The sequence below is a fragment of the Plectropomus leopardus genome, chromosome 3 (genome assembly GCF_008729295.1).
Source record: "Plectropomus leopardus isolate mb chromosome 3, YSFRI_Pleo_2.0, whole genome shotgun sequence".
NCBI classification, from domain to species: Eukaryota; Metazoa; Chordata; class Actinopteri; order Perciformes; family Serranidae; genus Plectropomus; species Plectropomus leopardus.
The window spans coordinates 32,606,658-32,633,257 of record NC_056465.1 but is presented as its reverse complement, the minus strand read 5'-3'; the positions used below and the strand labels follow the sequence as shown (position 1 = coordinate 32,633,257).

The 26,600-nt window shown below is 39.9% G+C and overlaps 3 protein-coding genes across 6 annotated transcripts in view; 2 read left to right on the top strand and 1 right to left on the bottom strand.

Moving 5' to 3' along the window:
• sh3rf1 (SH3 domain containing ring finger 1) overlaps positions 1-5,965 on the top strand; it is a 50,739-nt gene extending 44,774 nt beyond the window's left edge. Inside the window, exons 10-12 of the mRNA XM_042483491.1 lie at positions 22-338; positions 1,648-1,994; positions 2,136-5,965. Coding sequence (XP_042339425.1) covers positions 22-338; positions 1,648-1,994; positions 2,136-2,304 — 833 coding nt within the window. The 3' untranslated portion in view covers positions 2,305-5,965. The remainder of the gene's footprint in view (positions 1-21; positions 339-1,647; positions 1,995-2,135) is intronic.
• Positions 5,966-10,912: 4,947 nt separating this feature from the next.
• cbr4 (carbonyl reductase 4) lies at positions 10,913-17,253 on the top strand. The gene is made up of 6 exons (XM_042483971.1): positions 10,913-11,020; positions 12,655-12,815; positions 13,623-13,743; positions 14,395-14,531; positions 16,066-16,200; positions 16,328-17,253. Exons 2-6 carry the CDS (start codon positions 12,671-12,673, stop codon positions 16,504-16,506), a joined length of 717 nt encoding a protein of 238 aa, XP_042339905.1. The 5' UTR covers positions 10,913-11,020; positions 12,655-12,670; the 3' UTR covers positions 16,507-17,253.
• A 1,299-nt stretch (positions 17,254-18,552) lies between these two features.
• palld (palladin, cytoskeletal associated protein) overlaps positions 18,553-26,600 on the bottom strand; it is a 74,015-nt gene continuing 65,967 nt past the window's right edge. For all 4 annotated transcript variants that reach the window (XM_042483446.1, XM_042483458.1, XM_042483464.1 and 1 more), the window contains 5 exons: positions 25,866-25,998; positions 22,522-22,729; positions 22,252-22,417; positions 20,969-21,102; positions 18,553-20,878 (listed from right to left, as the gene is read on the bottom strand). In XM_042483446.1, the coding sequence (XP_042339380.1) occupies positions 20,718-20,878; positions 20,969-21,102; positions 22,252-22,417; positions 22,522-22,729; positions 25,866-25,998 (802 nt within the window). In that variant the 3' untranslated portion in view covers positions 18,553-20,717. The remainder of the gene's footprint in view (positions 20,879-20,968; positions 21,103-22,251; positions 22,418-22,521; positions 22,730-25,865; positions 25,999-26,600) is intronic.

Genomic DNA, 26,600 nt, shown 5'->3' with positions numbered 1-26,600 from the left:
TGTTTTGTATCCTATTTGCAGCTGCATGTCACAGTCAGGACCGGCCCACAGCGGCTGTGACACCCATCCAGTCTGCAACACCTGTGACCTATCTCCCACACCTCACAGTGTGCCCGCAGCCTTCCTCCAGTCCCGCTCAATGCTGTACTCGGGCTGGAGTGGCAATGGGCTGTGCTGCTGCATCTCTGACACCACCCAACGTCAGCGCTGCATCCTTGGAGGGTGATGCTTTGAGACCTGTAGCTGTCCTCACTGTCCCCGGCTCCGGGAACAGCTCGGCTCTCAACTCCGCGGCTAACAGCGCGGCTCTCGCTTGCCGACTGGACAAGGACGTCAAGGTTTGACCTCTAAATATTTTTAGAGTCTCTGTGTGCTTTATTAACATGATCTGTATCTAATTGCTCATTGCTGTAATCATCTGCAAGAGATGTTTGCATGTTTTATCATGGTAAAGAATTTGTCTTTAGTTCTAGCATTTTTTAATAATACTATGTGTCCACGGGGGCGATGTTGGGCACGAGGGCTCGTGCCACTTCCCAGCATTGGATACTGGATGGGATTGTCACTCGATTGTGTCAGGAGCACTTTCACTCGTGGACTGTCCATCAGATTTCAAGCTGGACCGACATGGCAGATTGTTTGCAATAGTTTATCAAAATGTTTTTCTAAAAACATGTAGGGTGAGAAATAAGCCATGAAATTTCTGAGTCTGTCTTCATTTTATATTAACAACACTTAGTTTAAGAGTTTTTGGGATTGTCCAGTGGCGCCGAGTATGCCTGTCATGATAACTACTTTTGGAGGACAATATATTGTTCGAGAGGTAAACACTGTTGGTGTCATTGTTAAGACCATTTTATGCCAATGATGGAGTGATAATATATATGCATGATAATGTAAATACACCCTTTCAAAAAGCAACAAACGATTAGAAATGACATCAAAACATTTCACAGCATGCTGTTTTTTCTGTAAATTTTGCTCAGGTGCTGTGAAAAAACACAGCACCCACATCCTATAATTGTCACAAACACCCTGCTGTTTATTCTGGTGTCCTGTTGACTAAAATGTTGGTGACATTCTTATTTAAACAAAGACGCTTGTAAACAGGTGCTGTTGTACGTCATATGGACATGACCTCGAGCATTTTTACTGACTTTGATAAGCCGACAACATCACTATCTCTTGAAACGCAATGCGGCACTACCAGAGTGCATTGCACAGATGCTTACTTACACAATGAATGCAAAGCGTGGAAATGATGGATCCTGTGGACGTGCACCATAACGTGGGAAATGATTGAAACGCCTTGCAGTGGTTGAGAGTGTGTGAGATTCCTGATGAAATTTGTTGGCATGCTAATCACACCAGCTGTAATCAACGAGGAGAGCAGCTTCTGACTTCCTGTCATTTTCTTCTGTCCGTTGGAACAGACAGTGGTCATGTTTTTTCTCTTACAACCTGTAGTTTAAAACCCGCCTGTGCTAAAAATAGGATTGTCTCTCACCACATTTGTGAGTGTCAGTGGTAAAGAGGCAGCCAGTTCCAGGAACTACCTGTCTGTGGTTTGTGAAAATGACTCGTGCCTCAGGAGTTGTTGCAGTACTTTAACAAACTAAAATTATGCTGTTGCGGTTGTTGCTGCAGAGAGAAAAGAAGAGTCTTCTCAAGCTGTTGTCCAATAAGAAGAAGTCTCGTCCTTCACCGCCCTCCTCTCCTACCCTTGAAGCGGAACAAGCTGCTGCTGGAGAGGTGCTACATGGCGCTGTGGGCCCTGACACCTCCCCTCCCTCCGGCTCCGTCAGCTGCCTCGAGCCCGAACCTGCTGCTGCTGCTGCTGTCGCCTCTGCTTTTCCATCCTCTTCAGTCCCAGAGTCCTCCCATCGGAAGAGCAGTCCCCTTGACGGATGCGCACCCATCGCTCCTCCTCCTCGCCAGCCGTGCTCCTCTCTTTTATCCCAACAACATGATGCACGACCCATCATATGTGAGAGGTACATTGATGTAAATCTGCTACATTGTCCTGCTCATTTTCCTCTTCATAGAAGTGCAGCATTATATTACAGGTATCATAGCTCATCACATTGTTGCAGCATGTATCAGTCACTCACTGCGCCTCCGGCTGTCCTCCCCAGGTACAGAGTGGTGGTGTCGTATCCTCCCCAGAGCGAGGCTGAGCTGGAACTTAAGGAGGGCGACATTGTGTTTGTTCACAGGAAGAGAGAAGATGGCTGGTTCAAAGGCACGCTGCAGAGGAACGGCAGGACCGGACTGTTCCCTGGCAGCTTTGTAGACAGCATCTAATACACACATTGCAGTGAACCCCCACCATGACCCAGCTGAACGCTGCTAGCCTCGCTACAGTGCGTCACCGTGCAAAACCAAACGGGTCAGCACTCGCGAGTTTGACGGGACAGGACCATCATATTGACACTTTAACTTCCTTAGAGCCCAACGCGGCTCAGGCCACTGAAAATTAACGCTGGTGGCACGTGAGAGAGAGCTGCAGAGAAGAACGGTTGTCATTGAAAGCACAGTGGACAGAGTTAGAGGAGAGCACACTACTCATGAACTTTTCCTTTTTGTTGGTTATTTATATCTTTGTAACAATTCAGCTGTTTAATGTGTGCCTTGTACTGTTCCTCACTTTATTGTACATAAGGACACAAAGATGATTAGTCCTAAAACAACCAATATGAGCTGTTGATATAGATATGTTACACATTTTAACTTATTTCATAGATTGGCCTTTTTGTAGTGCAACACGTTAAGGGGCTGGCACATGCCTTATGCCATATATGACAACATCAGATATACTTTCTCCATCTGCCTGCGGTTTCACCATTATTTCAAACTGTCAGCAGATAGGAGCAGGAATATCAGATGCGCCAGAACAAATGAGCAGTGTCATCATCGCTTGTGCTGTATCGTAGGAAAAAAGGATACTTCCGCAGCTCTAAAGGCTTAACCTAAACCTGAAGATCATAAGAGAGATCTGCCGTATTGCACATTTGAGCTACAATTCACATCCATGTAAACATTGCACATCGCAAAATATTCCTGTGGGCCATCACAGGATTTTTTCCTGGTGTGGCTGAGGCTGAAGTGCTTAGGACTGTTACCTGCAGTGATCAAATATTTGCATGTGATTAGCAAAGCCTCCTACAGGAGACGCAGTGGTGTTAGATGTGTTGCAGAACTGTTTGGTTATGCCTTTTTAATATGCGAAAAAACACACTCCGAGAATGACTTTGCAGTCAAATATTGCTTACTTTGTACCTTCTTTGTATTTACTGATCACAGTAGCTTCTCTCCAAGACGTAGCTCTACATCATAAGAGCGACATAACATTTCATGGTGCACAACAGATTCTTTTCCGTGTATATTTATGTTGGTTACAAATTCCACAGAGGCTGACACCTGCTGCTCTTAAAGTAATTTAACTAACCCGGACACGCAGTAAGGCACACAGACAGACACCTTCACCCTTCAGCAGGCTCTCAGTTTTTGTACACTATTACTCATTCCTAATGTGACTTGCGGCAATAAAAACACAGCTAGCTAAAGCACAGAATGTTTGCCTAAAGTAACATATCATTGTATCACTCCACAGGAAGAGATGTGTAGTGAAATTCTGTTGAATTTAGAAAGATTTATTGAAATCAATCACTTTGACCCCCTTGATTTATTATTTTTTTGGATTTTGTGGTCAAGTTTTGTTGTACATTACGTCTATACAAAGTTTTTAATGTTAAGTATTGTATTGACTTGAATTACTGTAAGATTTCTATGTGATCGGAGGGGATTTGGTCGTAGTTTTGGTACTTGTTAAACTTAAAAAAGAGAACGGGCAGTTTCAGAATTTATACTTTGGGGAAATAAGACCAGTTTCTGTCATCAGTTTAAATATCTCAACATGTATTCTCCAAAATATAATGGATACATGAATTCAATTCTTCACAGTAGGTATCATTATACAGTTCCTCCAGGACTTCATGGGCTGTTTTTTTGGATAATTTCAGCCTTAAATGACTGATATCACTGCAGCTTTCCAAAAAAAACTGCAATGCATGTTGCAATGTTTATAGGTGGGAGGGTTTTTTTGCAATGAAATTGCAGGGGCTAGTAAAAATAATTGCAAAAATAGCTGTAATGCTGTCACCGACGATCAGCTGTTGCTACCAACAATACGGTGCTAAAGGACCGTCTTTGTGAGCCGCTCTCCTGCTCTCTCTGCCCAGTTAGCACGAGCTAACACAGCAGCAGTGTTTAACTTCCAACACTGAGTCGTTTAATGGTGCCAACTAAAACAAAACAGTGCCACGCTGTTGTGAAATCAGTTAATAACCATCAACGTTTTCCCCAGAACTTAAATCTTTGTGTGGCGTTAGCTGATCATTCTGTATCCACTCTCTAAATCGTACATTTTTGCAGGTCCATGAATGCAGTGCAGTAGCAGTCTAGGGGTGGATAATTGATCTAATGATCCGTTCACTGCTGATCATATTAGATTGATGGATGAGAGGAGCAGCTGCTACAGAGGCGAGTGAATGCAAACTTTTAGACTTAGTGCAATTAACATTGAAGTTTCACTATTACTGCACCTGACGTTCTGTCTGCTCAGAGAACGCCCTGCGCTTCGAAGGTGATTTGTAATGGATTACAGAACAGTATATGTATTACAATAGTGCTCCTGATGAACAGTCCAGGTCCAAAAATAAAAAATGCATTCGTGGTAGCAGCTGCTTTGGTCGTGGCAGCCCGCCACAAACAAATTAATGTGTTGGAAACCCTGACTGTTGGGTAGCATTAGCTGTGTGATGTTAACAGTTAGCCCTGTGAATGTGTGTCCCAAGCACAGAGCTCACACTCCTGCTGCTGTGGTCTCATGATAAAAAGAGAGAGAGACAGCAGGGCAAGGAGAGGCTGAGCGGATCAACACGCTGCACACAGCTCTGCAGTTAAATGAGATTTTACCCATTTTAAATAGTAAAATTTGCAGTACAGTTGCAGGAATTGACAGAATTGCAAGTCATGCACAATTCACAAGAATTGGCTGACTCTGCATAATCATTGCGACTGCAACATCCTGGAGGGGCTGATTATAGACTGACTGCCTCAGTTGGCTCCACAATATTTAATATAATGTGACTTATTCATCAGAAAGTCTTATGAGGTCTGAGTATTTAAAACACTTTAAAGTTGAGGCAATCACTGAGTTGTGCCAAATTTGGCTTTGAGAATGAATTCACTGACTGAATTGGACCCACAGTTTCAAGTCTGTTTTTTGTTTTTTTAGTATTTTGTAAGTTGAGGGGGACCACTGTGTAACTGACTGCTGGAATATGTTGTAGCTTGTTTGAAATTTGGAGCGTATGTGGAAAAGGATGGTACAAATCACTGTTAGGGCCTTTTTGTGTTTTTTTTTTATGAATTGGTACTTATGTAGAATTAATCTGATATTGCATTGTTGTCTTGGCAATCACCACACCAACCTCAGGCTCTGTGCTAAACTCTTCCTCCGAGTGTCTTTTCATTTCACTGGTAAGCCTTTAATATACACATCAGACTTACTCCAACACAGATGTACACATTTATGCACTATCATGACGTATCTAATCGTACTGACTTCTCGTCCATATTGTTCATGCATAGGCTGCACAGTCCTCAAAACATGAAGCATTTCTTATAACAGTTAATAAGTATATTTTTCATTTATTGGAACACATGGCAACTTAAGTTTGCTTGATTCAACTTAACAGATTTCCTCATGCCAAGGTGACTTACTTGATTTTTTTTTTGTCTGTAGTTAGTCTGTTGTATGTCTGAAAATGGTGAAACTGAAATCAACCTATTTGGCACAAATCTATTATGTGAAAAAAAAAAACATTTTGAAGTATCTGAGGGAATAGCACATTTTGTAAAAATCTCTATAACAATAAAAGCTAATGGTTTCCATAATCTCCTCCCTGTGAAGTTACTGTTTCATTACAGTCATGTTGCGTTCTCTTTCCCGCTGTTTTGGGAGAGAATGAACATGCAAATGTTAAATTACAAGCAAAAAGACGGTTGTTCCTAATTAAATGTAATTAGGTTAAGTCACAGAACATGTGGTCATTAACGTCTGCAGGAATAAAAAAGCTTTTGGCTGTAGAGGACTTTCTCCTGTGATTTACAGCAGAGCAGAGCGCTTCAAATAGAGGTGAGCCTTCCCAGTGTGTTCAGCAGGAAACACTGACAGGAACTGACAAGCACCCAGAGAGGTCATTGTGCTGCACACAGTTCCCCGCGGAGGATGGGTTACCATGGAAATAAGTTATTCCAATGTATGAGCATAAGACTATAGTTTAGAGGAATAATGAAAACAAGAACATTTATTCTGCAAATATTTACATTTGAATCATTCTGACTTCATCTTTTTTTAAACTTTCGGCCCCTCTGCTTGTGTTAACTTTGGTCGATGACTTTGAAAATGCTAAACTTGATCAAAGATCTTTACTGTCTGACACAACTGTGAGCCGTGGGTGGATTAAAGGTCCACTGTGTGGGATTTAGACACATCTACTGGTAGACATGGTATATAATATTTATTATAACTGTTTTCATTAGTCTATGATCACCTGAAAATAAGAATCACTGTTTTCATTACCAAAGAATTAACCGTTTACACAGAGCAGCTCCTCTCCAACGGAGTCACATTTGTTCTACAGTCGCCCACAACGGACAAACCAAACACTGGCTCTAGATAGGGCTGTTTGCATTATTGCATCGGTTACTCTTGAGCCACACACTTGGTAAACAGTAAAACTACCAGTTCTGCAACCTCAGTGTTAGAAGCCACAAGATTTAGGGTTATATACCGGCAGAAATGGAGCATAATATGATATATTTGTTTTCTTTAGAGTGTAATCAGCCTGTTACCAGAGACTGAGCTGATAGTATCTACACAGGCAGCGGGCATGGATGTATTTAAGAGTCTGGACACAGCTATGGAGGTGGGCCCCGTTCATTCCTATGAGAGATGCTCATTGGTACATGAAGCAAAAAAAGCTGTTTTTCGGGGTATAGAATACCGGGTAACTTCCGAGGCAAGGCATCTGACTTCTGGTTTAGTGTTTGCTTGCTTTTAGACTTTCCAGATGTTATCAAACTGGACGGCTTAATTCTAGATAGTGAAATGAGTTGTTTTGTGGAGTTTTGACGCTTAAAAAAAAATGAGCACTGATTCACAGATGTCTCTTTGCCGATGTAAGTCAACGGGAAAAAGTCTCTCTGGGTCCATGAGCATCACGTGACGGACCCGAATGGTGTAATTCCACTTTTGGCCACTATGTTAAATTTGCATCAGAGCCTGACGCACACCCAGGGGCTCCGGAGCAGGTGCTCGTTTACGAAGTCCACCATGTTGCCCCATCATGTTTCTAGGGGCTTTTGTGTTTTTTGCATTGGCCACCATTTATAGCAGCCCCTCTGCGATGAGCAGTGTCGGAAAAACAGATTTTTTTTAAACGTAAAACTGCTTTATTCTGTGTTTTTAATTGTTTAAATCATCATTTCTGCCTGTTTGTGGGAGAAAGAGTCCAGCAGAAACCTGAACATCTTGATCTTAAGTTATGGAAAAAGTGAACACGTTTTAACAGGTGCTGGGCTGGCAGCTTGTCACCAAAGTGTCAGGGAAACGTATTCTGTTTTTATTGGTTTTAATTATGTGGTCATTTTGTTGTTTAGAGGAAAAAAACCTCCTTAACACTGAAGGTTTCAGCTGGTTGCAATCTGCAATCCTCACCGCTAGATCCCACCAACTTTCTCCACATCTCACGCACTGCTCCTTTAATGCGAGTGTGAAAGGTGGATATTTGACTGACATGCGTGTGAGTAAATGTGGGATAAGCTGTGTGCACACAGAGTGAAGGCAGAATCCAATATTCACAGCTGCAATGGCTGTCAAGAGTTCAGCAGACTCAAGGTCAAGAATTTCTTGATGTTAAGCTCAGGGTGTGACAGCCGTTTCAAGTCACTCAGAGAAAGCCGCGTCAGTCAAGTGTCTCTTGAACCTTTACTGTACATAGCGGACTGGAGTCAGGTGTTTGGCTCTCTGAATAGATTTCAGTATGCATTAGGATTTCAAAGAGATTTCACAATGACCTCTACAGGTTCAAAGAAAATGTCCCATCTATATTCATTCTGAACCTAATTCAAAGGTGCAAGTTTTGGGGAATTTTTGGATGACTCAATTATAGCAATATTGAGAAAAAAGATGTAACTTCAAGCCTTTGAAACCTGGAGTGACATCACTTCTTTGTGCTGCTTTCAGACGCCTTTCACAAGATTTTAAACTTTTAAAATAAATGCTCTTTTCCCAGGTCATTTCCTCATTTTTAACCTTAACTTTTTTTTAACAACTTTTATTTAATTTTTGGTTCATTTCTCCCTTTGTTGCTCGTTGCCGTCCTCTGTGTTTAAAAAAAAATCAAGCCAATTTGTTCAAATTTCAAAGAAAAATAAAACTATAAAAATCTCTGCCAGCTTAAAAAAATACCCCAAACATCAAAGGAAATTGTCCCAGAAAATCATCAAGGAAACATAAAAAGATGTAACTTCAACCCTTTGAAACCTGAAGTAACATCAGTCTTCTTGTGCTGCTTTTCAACACCTTTCACAAGTGTTTAAACCTTTGAACTTTGAAGAAATTGGTGCGATTTCTTTCAAAAACATATCTAAGAAGGCAATGACCAACTTGGTGAGAAATGTTCCACAAATTGCATTAGTAGAGTTGGAAATTTTTAATTTGTTTTTAAAGCTAATGAAAAATGTCTTGGGGTAAAAAAGAAAAAAATCAAGGGAAAAACTATATTTATAGTCCTATAGAAATTACATTTTGATTATTAATTAAAATGATTTTACAAAATTATTATAATTTTAATCTATTTTTGTAGGCCATTTCCTCTTTTTTATTTGAACTTTCTTTTTCTTGTACTTTTTACTAAATTCTTGCTGATTTTATTGCTCATTTCTTCTTTTGTTGTGCATCGGCTTAAAGAAATCAAGCCAATTTGCTCACTTTTCAAAGGGTTAATTAAACTATTAACAGCTGAAATACCCCAAAAATCAAAGGCAATTGTTCCAGAAAATCATTTAGGAAACATACAGGTTTTTGTCGTGCTAGTCTTGAGGTACTGAATTGTGTGTAAGGTGCACGAGTGAGTTGGCAAGGGAATACTAAATTGATCTCAGGACCTGCTGAAGTGCTACAGATAAACAGCGTGTGTCTGTGGGAGCACACATGTGGAGAGAAATGCATCTTCTGTGTATTGCGTGTGTGTGTGTGTGTGTGTGTGTGTACATGTGTGCATGCATTCATGTGAGAGAGCAAAACGCCGTTCTGCTGGCAAGTATAATTAGATCAGTAAGGTGTGAAAGAAGGGAATAATGTCTTGGCGTTCAGGGAGGTGATCTGAATACAAATCAAGCTGCGTTTCCCTCTCAGACAGCATTTATTAATGGACATTGTGGTGAAAAGTGATGACATTTTAAGCAAATTATACAGTTGGAGTGGTTGTGTTTTTCTGCTGCAGTATGGCTGTGATTCAGACCGTAGAGCTCAGGGTCAAAGGTCCACTGCAGTGCAGGTCGTGAATGTGATTTAACCTCAGAAAATCAATCCTGCCTGCCTGTCGGGGTCTGATGGAGCGTCCAGGTGTAGGCCAAGGCCACCCACTCTCAACATCACTCACTTTTTTTTTTAACACCGGTGACAGTTTTGCTTTCCTGGTGAAATATATTTCCACGGGGAACAATGGTACATGACGCACAAAGGAAAATGAATGACTGCAATTAACAGTCAGTGAGCTATTTCAGTGTGCGGGGTAGAGCACCATGTGTCAGTATAAATAACTAATCTTCTGAAAGTTAACTTAGACAGAACTGTATTTTTTCCTGCGATATAAGAGTATTATATAAATATAGCATTTAAAGCCTCCATATAGAAAATACGATAGGAATAATATCATACTATTAAGGGCTATTCTTTATTTATCATAAGAGGTTGGGTTGCTGGAGTGTGACTTGCAGTTTTTAAAAACTTTGATGGTTGAAGATGCAATCCTGAAGCTGAAAAAAACCACTCGGGTCATGCATGCTGGTAAGTTATGCCAATGGTATATTTTTGGCCAAATTGGCCAGATTGGCCAAAAATATAGTTTTTTGGCTGAACCAATTCAAACTGCAATTTTTGTTCATAGCCATCAAAGCATAAAAAACATGCACTGTATTATTTCTGGGTGTCATTCTGGGCTTTTGCCTTGGAATCTGTAATTTTTACTATTTTCCACCTGACGATGTCTTTTTTTTTAACCATATTTGGCATATGGAGAAAATACATGCTTTTTCCACTAAGTGCACTGTCACAGTCAATGTTGCTGCATATTATTGACATGTCCCAGACTGTGATAATTTAGAAAAAAAAACAAAAAACGTTGCATACAGTAGCCTTTACTGAAAATAATTATTTTTTAATTTTTTTGTGGTTTTTTTTTTCATCTAAAAACATAGGGACATCATGGCAGAATTAAAGGCATGACAATGATAATTAATATTTAATTAATAAATTAATATTTCATATTTATCATTAGGACTTATGTTGGTGAAAAAAAAAACCAAATGGAAGTAGAAAATAATATTAGTGTGCAATTTCTAAAGCTTGATTTTGAAAAACGCAATTTGTGCACAGAGCAAGTGTGTATAATATTAAAGAGGCTCTTATTAACATGTACTTTGGCTGCTTCGAGTCTTACTGAGGACACGCACCGTGACCGTGACGCGTAAAACACCTGGTCCTGCAGGCTGCTGTGGGTCCACTGCGCCATCTACCGACCGACGAGGAGCAACGCAACAACACTGAGAGGAAACATGGCGACCTCCATGAGCGTCCACTCCTCTGATGCTCGGTCTGTTTCTGGCCTTTAAACTTATTTTTGCAGGAACGAGTTTTGTCTGACAGATAACTGCAGTTTAAAACAAGGTAAGTTACAGGAAGCTCTGTAAGCTGCGTCATAAAATCGCCGTTTTGTCGCTGAAAAACCGAAAAACATCTATATATATGAGCGTGACACGCAGAGACTGTCCTCACTGAGACATTTGTGTTGACTTTACTGTAAAATGCACTGCAAAAATACACCACAAAAGCTTCAGCTGGTGCACTCTGAGAGAACCAGTACTATGCATGAATGGTCTGTCAAGCTTTTGGGTTTTTAGAAAAGTCCTCTTCGCTAAAGACCACTCATATTTTGGAGGAGGTGCAGAACAGTTTGCAATATCCTCCTGAGATAAGTGATCAAATTTACAAAGATATATTGTTTCTGTTCTTCATATGGACGCCGTTTTTCATTTAAGAGAGCCATAACAATATTATAACTTAAGACATGTACGTTAATTTTAAGCCTAAAAAATTACACATTTTAACCCATGCACTGCGTGGGGGAAGCTGGGACTTGCTTTTCTCATTTTCAACCATTTTCCAAACTTCAGGAAGGAGGAAAAAGTTTAGAGCCAGGGAGCAGAGCAGGTTTTTACAGATATTATTGACATCCAGCACCCATTTTGGGTTTAAGGTGACTCGTAAACTACACATTCAAGGAAGGGTAAACAGATTATTTTTCATTTGCTCACATACAACAGCATGCGCAATAACTTTGTTGTTACATTTCTTGAAGGTGAATTTAACTTTATGATGTAAATATGCTATAGGTTACTGTGATTAAGAGTACATTTAGTTTTAGAAAAGACTGACCTAATGTCCACTAAAAGGGACATGTTATAATAACATTTTTGAGAAAAAAAAAAACGAAAAAACAAACAAAAAAAAAACGTTGTCAATTTGTTTCTTACACCAAAATTGCTTAAAAAAAATAAAATATGTTAAAAAATAATATGTTAAAAAAAAAAAAAATTAAAAAAAACTTTTTTCTACCAGGTCTCAGGAGGATTCTGCAATAACAAAACAAAATGCTCAGACAAATGAAACTACATATATATGCATCTAACGTGCTAAGCTACAGCGCTTTGCTTTGAAAACATCTCTCTAGTTTTCCCTTAAAATAAAAATCAGAAGGTGCTTTCTACCTTATCATCAGGTATTTTGTGTGTACACAATCACACACCACCAAAAACACAAATTAAGAGTCACATCAGCTGACAGACGCCACGAAAAATTGCCTGGATTATTTTCACATTGACCAGCAATTCCTCAACAAATATATTCATCTGACAAAGTTGACACACATCTAACGGTGGTGACAAAAAATATGAATTTGTTGTAGTTTTAACAAATATTTTGAATCAATCACTCAGTTATGCATTGAAACAACAGAAACTCTTCATGTTTTTTTTCTTTTAGATTGTATTACTTACTTACCCAGTTCTCAGTATGTTCCAACTATGCATGTATAATTTTACAGTAATTTCTTTATTTCTTACAGTTTTTTGTTTGTTTTTTCAGCATTTGTGTGGCATATACATTTTCCACATTTAGGCCTAAGTTATCTACATTTATTAGCTACATGCTTGTTAGTTTTTGTCAATATTCGTCATCATACATGTTGTTGTAGTCAGTGGTGCGGTCCTGTGGTGATGAACACAGTGCTGCTGTCTCTGCAGTGCAGTGGCGTCCGTCATGTCCAGGCTGGCAGTGGTGTGTGGGGGCTCCAGGGGCATTGGGAAGGCTGTGTCCCGCCTGCTGGCAGAGAGGGGCTGCAGGTTGGCTGTTGTCTCCAGGAACGAAGATGCTGCCCGTGCCGCTGTGGCGTCTCTGCGTGGAGGTATAAAGCTCAGCACACGAGGCTGTTTTTTTAAATTTTATTTTATTTTGATTTTATTTTCCATTTTAATTTTATTTAATTTTATTTAATTTTTTTATTTAATTTAATTTTATTTATTTTATTTAATTTTATTTAATTTTAATTTAATTTTATTTAATTTAATTTTATTTGTAGTTGATTTATTAATTGGTGAATTGATTTTTATTATCTTTGATTACAATTTTCAATGTAGCTGTATTTTTGTATTACCATTAACATAATTATTATTATTATTATTTTTTTTTCTTATTTGTTCACTTATTTATTTTATTGATTACTGTTATTACTATTAATATTATCACTGTTTGTTTCTGTTGTAATGTATTGTTATGTTGTCTTGGACCCCAGGAAGACTAACTAACATGTCCCAGTAAGCAACATGTAACCCTCGTGCAATAAACTTGTACTGATTAGAAATCACATTCACTCATGAACTGTGCAAACACTATTAGCTTTGTTGGTGTTTTTTTTTCTTTAACAATGAAGCTACTTCAGCTTAAGCTGATCTCGCTGTTTTCCTTCAGAAGCCAGGCAAAATTAAATACATGGTTAGAATTTTTAATGCAGTTCCTCCAAAAAGCAATCTGATGCAGACAGCGTTCCCTTAGTTACCTGTCAGTCTCACACACTCAAGTATAAGCACACAGTACCTGATCTGGTGCCTTTGTACTGTAATAAAATACAGGAAATGCAGCCCTTCAGTACCTGCAGCTGTTATGAATAAACATTCTCGCACAAACTCACAGACCGTCTGCATCTTCCCTCCAGCTGACCACGTGGCGTTCAGCTGTGATGTCTCTAAAGAGCAGGAGGTGCAGAAAACCTTTGAGACGATCCAGAAGAGCTGCGGAAACATCTCTTATCTTGTGAATGCAGCCGGCATCAACAGGTGAGCAGGTACTCGAGCGCGCTGCTCTGCTGGCGCCCTGCTTTGTTTATAAAAGTGTGTATGGGAACAAATATAAATGGATATTATGTTGTCACAGAAACTTGAACTTTATGTCTGACTCATATTATCAATTAAGTAATCAGACTTTATCTGTGTAACACTTTTCATACAAGCAAAACTGATACACAAGGTGCTTCATACAAGCACATAGATAAAAAAACAAGACTTTGTAATTAATTAAAGCGCTAAAATAAGAGTGCTCATTAAAACCGGGAACTGAGGAATGCTGCCATTAGGTGAGGAAACACTAGAGGCAGGCTAAAACCTATAGATAAAAAAATAATAATAAAGAAGTGTAATAATAATAATATTAAAAAAATTGAAATACTTAAAATAGTAGATAAAGGTAAATGAAAGGATAAGAGCACAAAGTATAATGATAGTTAAAAATGTTAAAAGTAATAAAGTGTGAGTAAAACAGTAAAATGGACTAAAATGTAGAAATAAATAGTATTAGTAGTAATAAATAAATAAGTAGGTAATGTTCAACTAAAATACGACGAAAAAGATAGGTCTTGTGTTTTGCTTTTTTATCTGTGTGTGTGTGTGTGTGTGTGTGTGTGTGTGTTTTTTTTTTTTTTTTTTTTTCAGGGATGCTCTGTTACTGAGGACCAAGCCGGAGGACATGGTGGCTCTGCTTCACACCAACCTGCTGGGCACCATGCTGACCTGCAGGGCAGCTCTGCGCAGCATGCTGCAAACTCAGGGAGCTGCGGTCGTTAATATAGGTACTGTGGCTCAATGTCAATGACACACACTCACAAACTCACTGACTTTGAGGCGTGCAACTGCAAAATCCGTGACAGCTCGGGGCTGTCCCACTGTCAAAGTGTCAAGTGCATGAGGTCTCTCTTGCAGCCCTACGTACACACTTTCTGTAAGCATGCTTTTTTGCAGACTTTGCTTGAGGGAATAACCCATAATTTGATGCATTGTGACATTAAAACACGGGGTTACCCGGGGAAGCCTGGTGTAAAAAAGGACTGGCACATATGAGTGATGAGCCTGGCATATTGAGCGAGATGGTTTGCATAAATTAACACTTAATTAACACGGGTTTTAGATTGGATAGGACTGCAAGCATAAGCTATATATCACACCTAGTTTATTCATCAACCATTTCTTTAAATTTTGACAATAATGATTCTGGATGATGTTCAGATCAGGGCCTGACCCCTTAATAAATGCTAAAAACATAAAATAAAAAGTCCAAAACCTGCAATTTTACTGTGTATAACATGCTTTGGTGCCTTCAGGGTAATGTGATTTGTGTTTAAGTGTTGTCCCAAAGCTATAAATAACATCTTGAGACTTTCCAGCCTTTTGCACTCAAACATTTATGTGTGACATCAACTAAGTTTGTGAATGTTTTTGGTTTTAGGGTGAAGATTTGGATTGGTCCAGAATGCAGTGAAATGTTTTCAGTGTGATCACTAGGTGGCAGTGTGCATCACTGCTACTTTCTTTCAATTCAAGTTTTGAAGTGGTAATTTAACCCTTTGAAACCCGGTTTGACATCAGTTTCCTCATGCAACAAGCATTTAAGTCTTTTAAAACCAAGCAGATTGATTTGATTTATGTCACAAACATAGTAAAAATGGCACTGAGCTAATTGCAAGAAATAAGCAAAAGGTGACAAGAAAATTAGCTGAAACTTTGCTGAATTACAAAAAGAGAGAGGGAGAGACAGGGAAAGAGAGAAAAGAAGAGAGAAACTATATATATAATTATTAAAACTTAATATGCAAAATTATGTTACCTTTTTTTCCTCTCATTTTTAAGACTTCTTTACCATCCTTGTTTAGGTCTGTTTTATCATTTTTCTTTTTGCTAATTTTCTGTTATTTTTGTTGTAACTTTTTATTAATTTCTTGCATTTCTGGGGTCATTTCTTGGGTTGTTTCTTGTTCTTGTTCCTTATTGCATTTTCCATGTTTTTGAGAGAAATTAGGCCAGTTTGTTAAAACTTTGTCGGTGTACATTTTGAGGTTACATACATTTACATACGTACATTTTAGTCCATTTACTTGATGATTTACTTTTGTGTACTCAGTGTCTGTTTTAAACAGTGTTGAACCTATAGTATGTATTTGATTGGGACGAATATAAATATTAGTTTTTTCACTTGTGCTAAAACACTTGTATTGCCTTACAGGATAATGACATGAAATCCTGTCGTAACTTCTTTCTAGCGTAGCTTGTTTTTTGAATCGTTCCTGTCAGACTAAGTAATCCTCGTGGCTGTCTGTTTGCTGTTTGTAGGCTCTGTTGTCGGCCTGAAAGGGAACGCTGGTCAGTGTGTCTACAGCGCCAGTAAAGCCGGTCTAGAGGGCTTCACGCGCTCTTTGGCTAAAGAAGTCGCTTCACGAAATGTCCGAGTTAACCTGCTGGCTCCCGGTACAGAACAACCTCATCTTCTTCACCTTTCCTCTCAACATCTGCTCTGGCTTCTTTTTGCCTCTCTAGGTTTCTTTTGTGTCTTTTTTTTGAACTGTCTCATGTCTTTGCCCTTTCTTGCTTCCAGGTTTCATCCGCACTGACATGACCGCAGGGCTGAAGGAGGAGGACGGGGTGCGCTCCATCCCACTGGGGAGATTTGGGGAGCCGGAGGAAGTAGCCCAGGCTGTCCTTTTCCTTTTGGAGTCTCCCTATGTTACAGGACAGGTGCTGGTGGTGGATGGCGGACTGCAGCTGGCCATGTAGGGAGTGGGGCCTTCCACTAAAAACAGTGGCGGTGATGCAAAGGTAACAGCATCACTCTGCCTTTCCTTTGAAATCATAAGAGACTGTAAAGGGAAATATTTCAAGTGTAAGATGAAGGATGTTTTACCAAAGTCTGAGGAGCATCTGACTGATGAGAAGCACACATTTACTCTAACTGTGCTTCTTGGTTGAGGTAGCTTGGACAGCGTACAAGATAACTACAATCAAAAACTCAGAGGTACTAAAATTTGCTGAAAATATGCTTGGCTTTTCCTCCTAAAGTACACATCAACCTTATCGAGCCCAGCTACTATCTTATCGTACATGTAACCAAACATCAGGCTTAAGCTGAGAGGAAAAACGAGCATGAGCTCTGTGGCAGAGGCATCCGTGCACAGCGAGAGTGCAGCCCAGCTAACTCAACAACACAACAAAGCTACATTTTTAAAGTTTAACTGTTTAATTACGTGTAATTGTGCTTCATGCCCACACTTGGCCATTGCTCTTTGGCTATATGCTGACTCATATGGTAAGCTGTAGGAGTGTGAGACTGGATGTAGTCTTCACCAGTGCTGTATTCTTGTATTTACAAGCCCGCTTTTTAAAAGTTTCCCTTTGGCTCAAACGGTTTTTTACTCGGTCTTGCCTCGGTCTCGGACAAAGAGGACTTGACCAAAACTGCAGAGTTTTCACTTTTTCGGCTGTGCAAAAAAGGAGTGTTGAATAAAGATGGAAGAGTTGATTTCAGCTCCAACATGTTTGTTTGTCTTTGTGTAAAATTCACCTCTGCAATGACTTTTGATTATTATATCAAGACATTTCTTATGGTTTATATTTACACACATACAGTAAGACGAGACTTTATCGTTTTCTTTGGGTGTTTTTATGAGAATCTGGATCAGTTTTAGGGGTGTCTACAGTTTGAATGGTCCACATTATATCATAAGTATGTCGGTCTCAAGACCACTTTCAGAGGGTCTCGGTCTCGGCTTCAAAATCAAATGCATTTTGACTCGGTCTTGTTTCAGTCTTGGACAAAGTGGACTTTGTATTTTTGATTGAGTCCGGTCGAGACTGCATTGGATTTATTTTTTAACATAATTACTGTGATTGGATGTAAAACTTCCGTTTTTAAATCCATCCAAAATGGTCTCGACTCGGTCTCGCTCTGCTTTGGTCTCGGCCCCTTTAAGACTTGGTATTGTCTCGGTTTCAGCACGCTCTGGTCTCAGTTAAGTCTTGGTCTCGGTTAGTACGGTCTTGACTACAACACTAGTGTTTACCATCAAAATTCTTGCTGCAAAACCTAAAAAGTGAACAAAATCTTGCTGCTCTCCATCTTTCTGCTGAGTCACTCTGTCCAGCCACAGTGGGCGTGGCCTGATGTGTGTGTGTGACACTCGGTCATGACTAACGCTGCTGACTCCAGAGTGTCTGGCCCAGTCCAGACCTCTGTGCCCTGAGGTCCTAAATTTGATCAGCGGATTGAACGCTGTTGGTCTTTTTCCATGACTGTAAAGCGTCCGCCGCTGATCGTAGCGCTCGTGTTTTGTTTCCCCGCCGCCCCCGGGAGACCCCCTCCCAGCCAGCGGCCCCTCTGAGCCCACCTCTGGAGGGGCCCGTCGAGGGGCCAGGCACGTTGGGCTGCAGCTGGAGGAAATTAGAGGTAGTGGTGGAGGTGGGGGGGTATTTTTAGCTCTGGGAATGTTTTGAGTGTCTGGTTACAGCTCTGGACCAGTAGTGTGGATGGATGGGGTTGGAGGTGGCTGTCATGCTCAGTGATGAGATTTGAAATGCTGCGCTGGTTATTCCTTTCACTGAAGCATGCTGGTACCTTCCATGAGAGTCATAACTTAAAATTTGTCTCTTTTTTTACGTGCAAATGTCCTAAATGCTGCATTTCCTATTAAAGCGTTAGATTACATTTCACTGTGATTAGCATCATAGCGAGAGTGATATTTCCGCTGCGACTGATGGTGTGTCTTTTGGCATTCTCTTATTATTTTAGGAAGAGCCTGCCAGTCTATAAAAACATCTCACGCTGTCTCTGAAGAGTTTGATTTTTATTAACTTTCATAACCTAAAATAATATCAGGAGAACAATCCATATACAGGCATTGATTGGCATAGAAATGTGCAAACACAGTAACTGTCAGCTGACGCAAGCTCCGAAAGAAAAAGATGTCCACTTTGTATAGTATTACAGAGGTGACGAAAATAGTAGATATAAATATAACTTGCTTTTCACTTTCTACCAGCTTAGAGTGTTTTCTACCCCTGAATACTGGGAGAAAAAAAGTTTTTATACATCCTGGAAACAGTCGTTTGGCACTGTACAAGTGTCCAAAAATAACATGCAAAGAAACTGTGTGTGCATTAAGCCTAAAAGTGATTTAAGGCAGTAAATATGTTTATAAAACTTCATGATACAGAGAGGATTGTTTTGTCAGTGAGCAAAAGGTTGCTGATATAATTTATGTCAAGATTGTTGGGAAAGTTTTTTTTTTCATACAAAAATAAAATGGACAATCTGTGATGTGTGTGAGACAAATACACTGAAACCTTTCACAGCACCCTCTGTCTCCAGTGAGAACATTTCAGTTCACCCTTTTAAAATCAAAGAAAAGAAAATCACAAAAATGACCCTCTGTCATCCAAGTTTTCCATATCTTTTTTCAATATCACCACAGTCACTTACATCCCTCTATCACCTTTTCACATTTAAAGGAGCAGTGTGTAAGATTTAGGGGGATAAGGTTTATACCAGAAGCTGAATTATACGCAGATGTCTTTTTCTCTCCAAAACTTACAAACCAGGTGGTTAAAACACTGAAAAAAAGGCAGTTTTGTGCTACAAATCAGCGTTCTCTGATGCTGTTCGGCAAGTTTGAGACGGGCTGCTATCCCAGAACCTGCTAATGTGTGCTTGTTTTTCTTAAATAAATTAAGAGCCAGACATTTAGGAGTTTTTTACCAGGAGCTGAATCATTCGCAGAGGTCTCTTCTCCAAAACAAATGGACCCAGTGATTTAAAGCGGTAAAAACACTGAATAAAGCAGTTTCATAAAGAAAAAAAAACAGTGTTTTCCAATGCTAATCATTGCAGAGTGGCTAACTACAGTGACCGATGCAAAAAATGCAAATTGCCCTATCTACAGCCTGAGTTGTCCATTCTGGGCTACTGTAGAAACATGGCATCTTCCTATGTAGAGATAAACAGCTCTTTTGAAGGTAATGAAAACCAGAATATTCAGGTATTTTGAGGTGATTATACACTAAAGAAAACATGCTATTTTCCATTTCTGCAAATATATCCCCTAAAATCCCACACACTGGACCTTAAAGTCACAAAAACCTCCGTTTTTCCCATTACTGCCCCTACCTGTTTCTGTTAGATCCAACCTTCCTCAAGTTCTGCAGCACCCACAAACAAACAAATCTCTTCCACATGAGCATTATTTTTCCCAAACCTCATTGCTTTCACTAAAAAAACATACTGTTTGTAAGGCCCGGCCTTTTTGCAATATCTGTAAGCTAATCTCTGACAACACTGAGACGGTGTTTGAACTGCAACTACAATCGGATACTGTAGATATCAGCACTGTGCTACACAAACCCACATAATAATGATCTCCTTCGTCAAAGCTACAATGCTTTGAACCGTTCAGCCTCTTTTTAAGTCGTCTTTTCACCCACAGGTCCACTTTTAAACACAGCTGGTAGAGTGCTACGTACAGAAACAGTATTAGTCTGTGTATAAATGGCACCACTTGAACATGCATAGTAATTCAGTTTCAGTTTAAACCTGTTTTTTTTGTTTTTTTTATCTTAACAGTCATGAGAGGCACTTAAAGAGACAACCCTTTGCAAAAAAACAGTCAACCGTACAGAAACATGAGAGCATATTTATGAGCAGTCTTTCCTCGTGGTAAACACTTCAATCATTTTCCAGGTCCAGTTGATAAAACGAAGCATGGCGAAACAACTCGATGAATTCTGTAATATTATGGGTTGTGTCATACTATAAAAACATATGAAAACCACCGGCTCACTCTGCCCACCGACCCTTTGCAGTTCAATAAAGAAGAGTCCCTCAGGTGGACAAGGTTATACTCTGCCCCTCGTCGCCGTCATAAAGTATTTGTCTCCGGAGTGCTGGGAACAAGGGCAGCTTTCAAGGTTTTTTTTTCATGGGGTGACCTCCCTGGTTTCTACAGGTCGTCACTTTCCACCAGGCTGCCGGGTGGCAGCGGGCTGGAGTCGGGGAAGAAGGCTGCCTTCACGTCCAGCCCTCTCTCTGTCAGTGCGGCGTAGCGGCTGGTGGAAGGACGCACCTTCTTGGGCTTGGGGAGGTTAGGCTGCTGCCACTGAGCTGAGGGTGGAAAGGACGGAGCTTTAATAATGTGTAGAGAGGAAAAACAGCGCTCTGATGAGCAGTGCGTGTTTCAGGGTCAGAACTTACCGTGGACATCGAGGCGTGCGGTGCTGGAGACGATGCCGGCGTCATTCTTGGCTGACACTGTGTACCAGCCGGCATCTTCTTTCATGGCTGGCTGGATGATCATACACAGGTAGCCACAGTTGTCCTGGTGCATACTGGGAAAGAAAGTTATCACAAATTTAAAATGTAAGTTAGGTATTTTTCAATCTGGACCTTATTTTCCCATGTTTTTGCATCATAGTGACTAATGGGAACAAGCAAAACAGCCCATTTGGGTTGCGCCACTTTTTTTTTTTTTACCATTATCCATTAAAAATGCGACAGACAGGCTCCAGTTATTATTTTAAGTGTTTGAACACGTATGGAAAGGACATCTAGAAAAATATAATTTTTTTCTGAAAGAGTAAGATCCTAAGAACCCGAAATCCCTATCGCCAGTCCCACCAGCCAATTATCTGTATCACCATTTTATTTTAATTATTGCAGATAAAGTTACCTTAATTAAAAAGTGCAAAGAAAGTGTGTTTTATTTACATTTTTAATTGACTTAAAAAAAAAAGTTGCTGGGAACTTGGTGTATTTGGTGTTTCATGTTTCAATTTTGATTTAACATTTGCTGAAGGCATTTAAACAAAGTTTTGTGTTGGAGTTTGTTAAAATCATATTATCGGTATTGGCCCTGAAAAACCAATATCAGTTGACCCCTAATATAAACGTACAGTAATTTTATCATCGTAAAAAACACTACATTCAAACCCATCAGAGACAAAATAAAGCTTACAAAAACTATGGTTTGTCTCTCTGCTGTTTCAACAATCACCAATGCTGGTCTGGTTGAAATAAACCCTTTATTCACTTAGTCACTTGTGAAAATATGCTGTCTCACTACACTCTAAAATTGCTGGTTATTTGAATGGGGTCTGGTGGAATTGGCAATGGTGATTTTGGGGCTGTTTCTGGTAAAACAAAAAGAAATGTATTCTTAAAGATCAAGGTCTCTCTGCAGGGATCCTTTCATAAATTGCAAGAAACTTAGAATAATAATCTGAGCCTGTCAGTGGTAAAAACAAGCACTTTCACTTGACGTAAAATAACAGTGCGAAGTCTGATTGGTTACAATGAAGCCTGATTTTTTTGCCGATGACGATTGACATGCTTTCTCTCAAGACAGGACCAAAAAATGTTGTCTCTATTTGTAATTTAGACACAAAAACATAAAGTCCAAGCTGGAAACATATTCTATTTTAATTTTTTTTTTTTTTGGAGCAAGGCCCTTAATCTGGCGCAAACAAGCCTGATTTTACCTGATTCTGTCTGTGTTGTGAGTGAACGACTCATTCTCCCTCTTCCAGAAGATCTGTGGGTAGGGCACCCCTGTGACACGACACTCTAGTCGCACTGGATGACCCTCGGCCACACTCGTGTTCTGCAGCTTCTCGACGAATGAAGGGGCCTTGTGCATCTCTTTGGCTGTGGAAAGAGTATGTTTACCGAAATGTTTTCTTGCTTCAGATCATGCAAACATGTATCCTCTGCACACATGTAGCCCGGCGTTTTGTATGATTTCTTTTTACCTGCAACAATGAGCTCCAGGTTAAAGGAGTTCTGCCCGGCTCGGTTGCTGGCGATGCAGGTGTACACGCCGGCGTCGCGGCTGGTCACGGGCTCGATGACCAGTGAGTGCACACCGTTTTCCCTCACCAGCATCTTGTGGGCGGAGTCAGGGCGGATGGTCTGCCCGTTGAGCTGCCAGATAAGGTCAGGGGTGGGAAGGCCGCTCACCTACAGGTAGCAAAAGAACACATTCAGATTCACTCAGTGTGTTAACACTTGTTGGTAGAGCCATCTGTGCTTGTTTTTGTTGGAGAAAATGAGAATATTAGCTGCATGTGTTCTGTGGGGGCAGCATGTGTTTATTGGGAGTATGAAAACAGCAGTGTTTGGTTAATCTGTCTGTGTTGTGTTTGTCTGGAGGAGCCTGGTCGCCTGCACGCTTTGTCATGGGAATAAACTGCACTAAGAAAAGACGTGTCTCTTTTTGCAGAGAAACCCAAAACCTACACCATCATGCCCACCTGGAAAAAAGTACCACTGTGGATATGCATGTGTTTATGGGCAGATTATGAAGCTATGGGCCCTTGGGCACAGATATGCAAAAGGCCCCACCACCTCTCCAACACAGGAGCAAGACTCTCAGACTTTGTGGTGGTGGTTTTGCCTCTTTTTTTCCTAATTTTTGTGTTTCACTTTATGTTTTTTTTCTTTGTGGTAATTTTGTGTTGTGTTGAAGTTTGTCTCAAGGTACAAGGTAGTTCATTTGCATCTTTTTGTGGTTGTTTGGTGTATATTTGAGGTCATTTCGTGTTGCGTGAGGTATAGTTGTGTCTTTCTTATTGTTTTTTTTTACTTTTTGTAGTCATTTTATGTCTTTGTGGTTTGCATCTTTGCATCTCTTTTTATTCGTATTGCACCTTTTGAGGTAATTTTGTGTCTTCTGAAGGTGATTTTCTGACTCTTTGAGGTAATATTCTCATACTTTATTTGTGTCTTTCTTGGTTGTTTTGTGACATTTTGTAATCATTTTGTCTCTCTGAAGTTCCTCTGCATCTCTCTGTGGTAGTTTTTTGACTCTTTGAGGTTACTTTGTGTCTCTTTGAGATATAGCTGTGTCTTTTTGGTTCTTTTGCATCTCTGTATTTTTTTGTCTTCTAAAGGTGATATCCTGTCTCTTTGAAGTAATTTTGTGTCTTTTTGTAGATCGTTTGTATCTCTTTGTGGTCATTTTGGGCATGATGTGTGTCTTTGAGGTCATTTTATATGTCTTTGAGGTATATTTCTCTCATTTTTGGCCATTGGGTCGCTTTTCAGCTCCCTTGAATCTCTTTGTAGTCTTTTCAAGTGTCTCTGGTTGGTACATGTTAATTTGAGTGACATCTTGCAGGTGAATGCCAGGGCAGCCCCTGACACTTTGGGCCCCTTTACCTAGGCCTAGTCGGCCCGTTCAGGAATCCATATATGCATATGTGAAATTCACAGATATCACAAAGGGGAGTAGGTGAAGTAGTGATAAGAATTATTGGAATTGGCTCAGTACACTTTTGGAAGTTGGGACATTTTAAGCATGGAAAGTTTGGAAAGCCACGAATGATCTGGAAATAAATACTTGCTATAAATATCCTCGACATTACGGACTCCAAAGGAATGGAGACTCTTAGTTTATTTCTGACAACGAGCATGAAAAACACAGTCTTTTTATAGTGAGTTAATTGTGGGTCGGTTTTATTTTATAACATGAACCCGTTTTCAGAGTGCTGCAGGCGGGAGGGAGGTGAGGTGATGACGAAGAAGATAAAGAGATAAAATGAGCATGAGTGGTGTGAGAGGAAATAATTGCAGAAAACCTGATCCCACTTAATCCCTGAAAAATGACACCTCTGAATTCTCCCTGCGTGCTTTGAGCCATTCATAACGCGAGGAAGTGATGAAACGTTTTTATTCCCTAAAGAAACTGGAATGCACGAAAAGGGGAAATGTTTCTTTGGCAGCACAGACACGGAGCCTCCCTGAAAGCAATACAGACACTGAATTAAAGGGCGGATCTGAAATGGCTTTCTCTATTACTATGATTAACATATTCTCTTTGGTGCGGGCATTTTTTCTTTCCAGTCATGTCTCAGTTATTTTAAACCATCTCTCTTTCTTTCCTTTATCAAAGAAAAGCAGCACGGATCAGATACTGCGTTCACGACAGGTTAGAAGCACAAGAGGTTAAAACGAAGGTTGTCTGTGCTGTAAGTGAACAGGCAGAGGGTTGGAGTCAAAATGGCAGGCATAACTTCTCCAAAAAAGGCCTTAAAACTGCGGTCATTTATAAAAAAGTTTTTTTTTGCATTAAAGTCCCTAGCTTCAAATGCCATACCAGACCAAAAAACACAGTATATAATTTGCCTTTTCTCCTTTTAAATTTTAAAAATGTCCTTCAGCGAGCAGTACACTCCGATGACTTCTTAAATGGACCTTTTTTGGAAAGTGGTTTGCTCTTCATGCACCCACACTGCTCCTGAATGACCTGTCCTCGCTTAATATATCACGATAAAAAAAACAAAAAAACATTGCTTTCGCGCCCTCCACATACTCTCACAGAGTCTCAGTGGTTATGTGTTTATCTCCATGTTTGGTGATAGAAGTAATCCCTCTCAACTGTTACCTCTGACCCACTATAAGTGTGTGCAGTGTATTTTTCTGCAGAGACTCTGCCGTCTGCCTGTATTTTCTTTTTTTTGTGTGCTTTGGATGCTCAGATGAAGTCAAGGCTTTATAAAAAGGGTAGCATCCAGGTGCTTGACCATAAGCAGCAAGCATCCAAGACGCACATCGCTGACAAAAAACACACATATAGTGAGGCAAAATGCAAAAAAGAGGGAATCTGGCTTTTACTTTCGCTGGCAAGCGTGTTTAAAAACAGCAATTGTCAATCCTGCTTAATATAACTTTGAAAAAATCCAAGAATTTATATAAATTCACATGTGCTCCTCCACAAGTGAGTTTCTGATCTTTTCTCCCATTTAAATTTTTTTTGTCTCCCTTTTCATCTGAACTCAACATAAGCTCTGTTTATTTTACTTGTATTTTATCTTGCTTATTTTATTTTTTTAATTATATATGTAAACTAGTAATGTAATTTTGTGGACCAGTTCTCTGCATAACCTGAATCTCACTAAAAATGTGATCACAAAAAAATGTGTCTCTCACCAAGCGCTAAAAATAGCTAATTTTAAGCACTGAAAAAAATCAACAAATAACAGTTTTATATGGAAAATGTTGAGAAGCAGCCGTTGACCTTCCTTCCCTATTTAATCACATCTCACACTCATGTTAGCACAGGTTGCACTCTCAGGATTAAAAGGTGTGTATTTACCTTGCAGTCCATCCGGCACAGTCGACCCTCCTGAACGATGAGGTCGCCAGGCGCCTGCAGGAAGTGGGGGCGGAAGTGACGCTCTTGGATGTTATCGTTCTCGTCACCGCTGTCTCTAGACCTGGACCTGGGCCTGACAGAGAGAAAGAAACATACAGTATTAAAAACCAACTTCTAACGTTGTTTTTAGCCATTTCTGCTACTTTTAATTCATTTCTGTTTCAAAATAGGTGGAATTTAATGAAAAAGTCATAGATTTGTCAAAAAAGACACATTTTATTAAAGAGTATCAACATCGGCGTTTAGACGTATTTCATTTGCACAGTCTTTTGGATTTTCAGTTGCTAAATGTAAAACTCCCTTTGGAGAATGGATATCAGTGTTTTTTAGGGAAATCTTTAGTCTTTATCTTCAGTCTTTATTTACTCATGCTCACATGTATAAAACATATCTTTGTAGACATCATATGAACTTTTGGGGCCTTTTTTGTACTTATTTCCTGCTCTGGCATCCTTCCACTAGCTCTCTCAAGGATTCAGTGATTTATTGTCATCATTATACAAGACAGGACTGCACAAAGAAATGTTGTTGATCTACGACTCATAGGTGTTCCTGTGATTCGACCCTGTAACAATGACATCACTCTGCCTGCACGACAACCAGGGGCGCAGAAGAAAGAGAGTGGGAGACACTGATAGTTATCTCGATCTCTCTCCAAACATCTCAGAGCTCAGG

What these genes read in the sequence shown, in the direction of transcription:
- cbr4 (XM_042483971.1), top strand. Translation starts at nt 12,671, where the DNA reads ATGTCCAGGCTGGCAGTGGTGTGTGGGGGCTCCAGGGGCATTGGGAAG. An exon ending in AATGCAGCCGGCATCAACAG is followed by an intron (nt 13,744 to 14,394) that starts GTGAGCAGGTAC and finishes TTTTTTTTTCAG; the next exon opens with GGATGCTCTGTTACTGAGGA. An exon ending in AGTTAACCTGCTGGCTCCCG is followed by an intron (nt 16,201 to 16,327) that starts GTACAGAACAAC and finishes TCTTGCTTCCAG; the next exon opens with GTTTCATCCGCACTGACATG.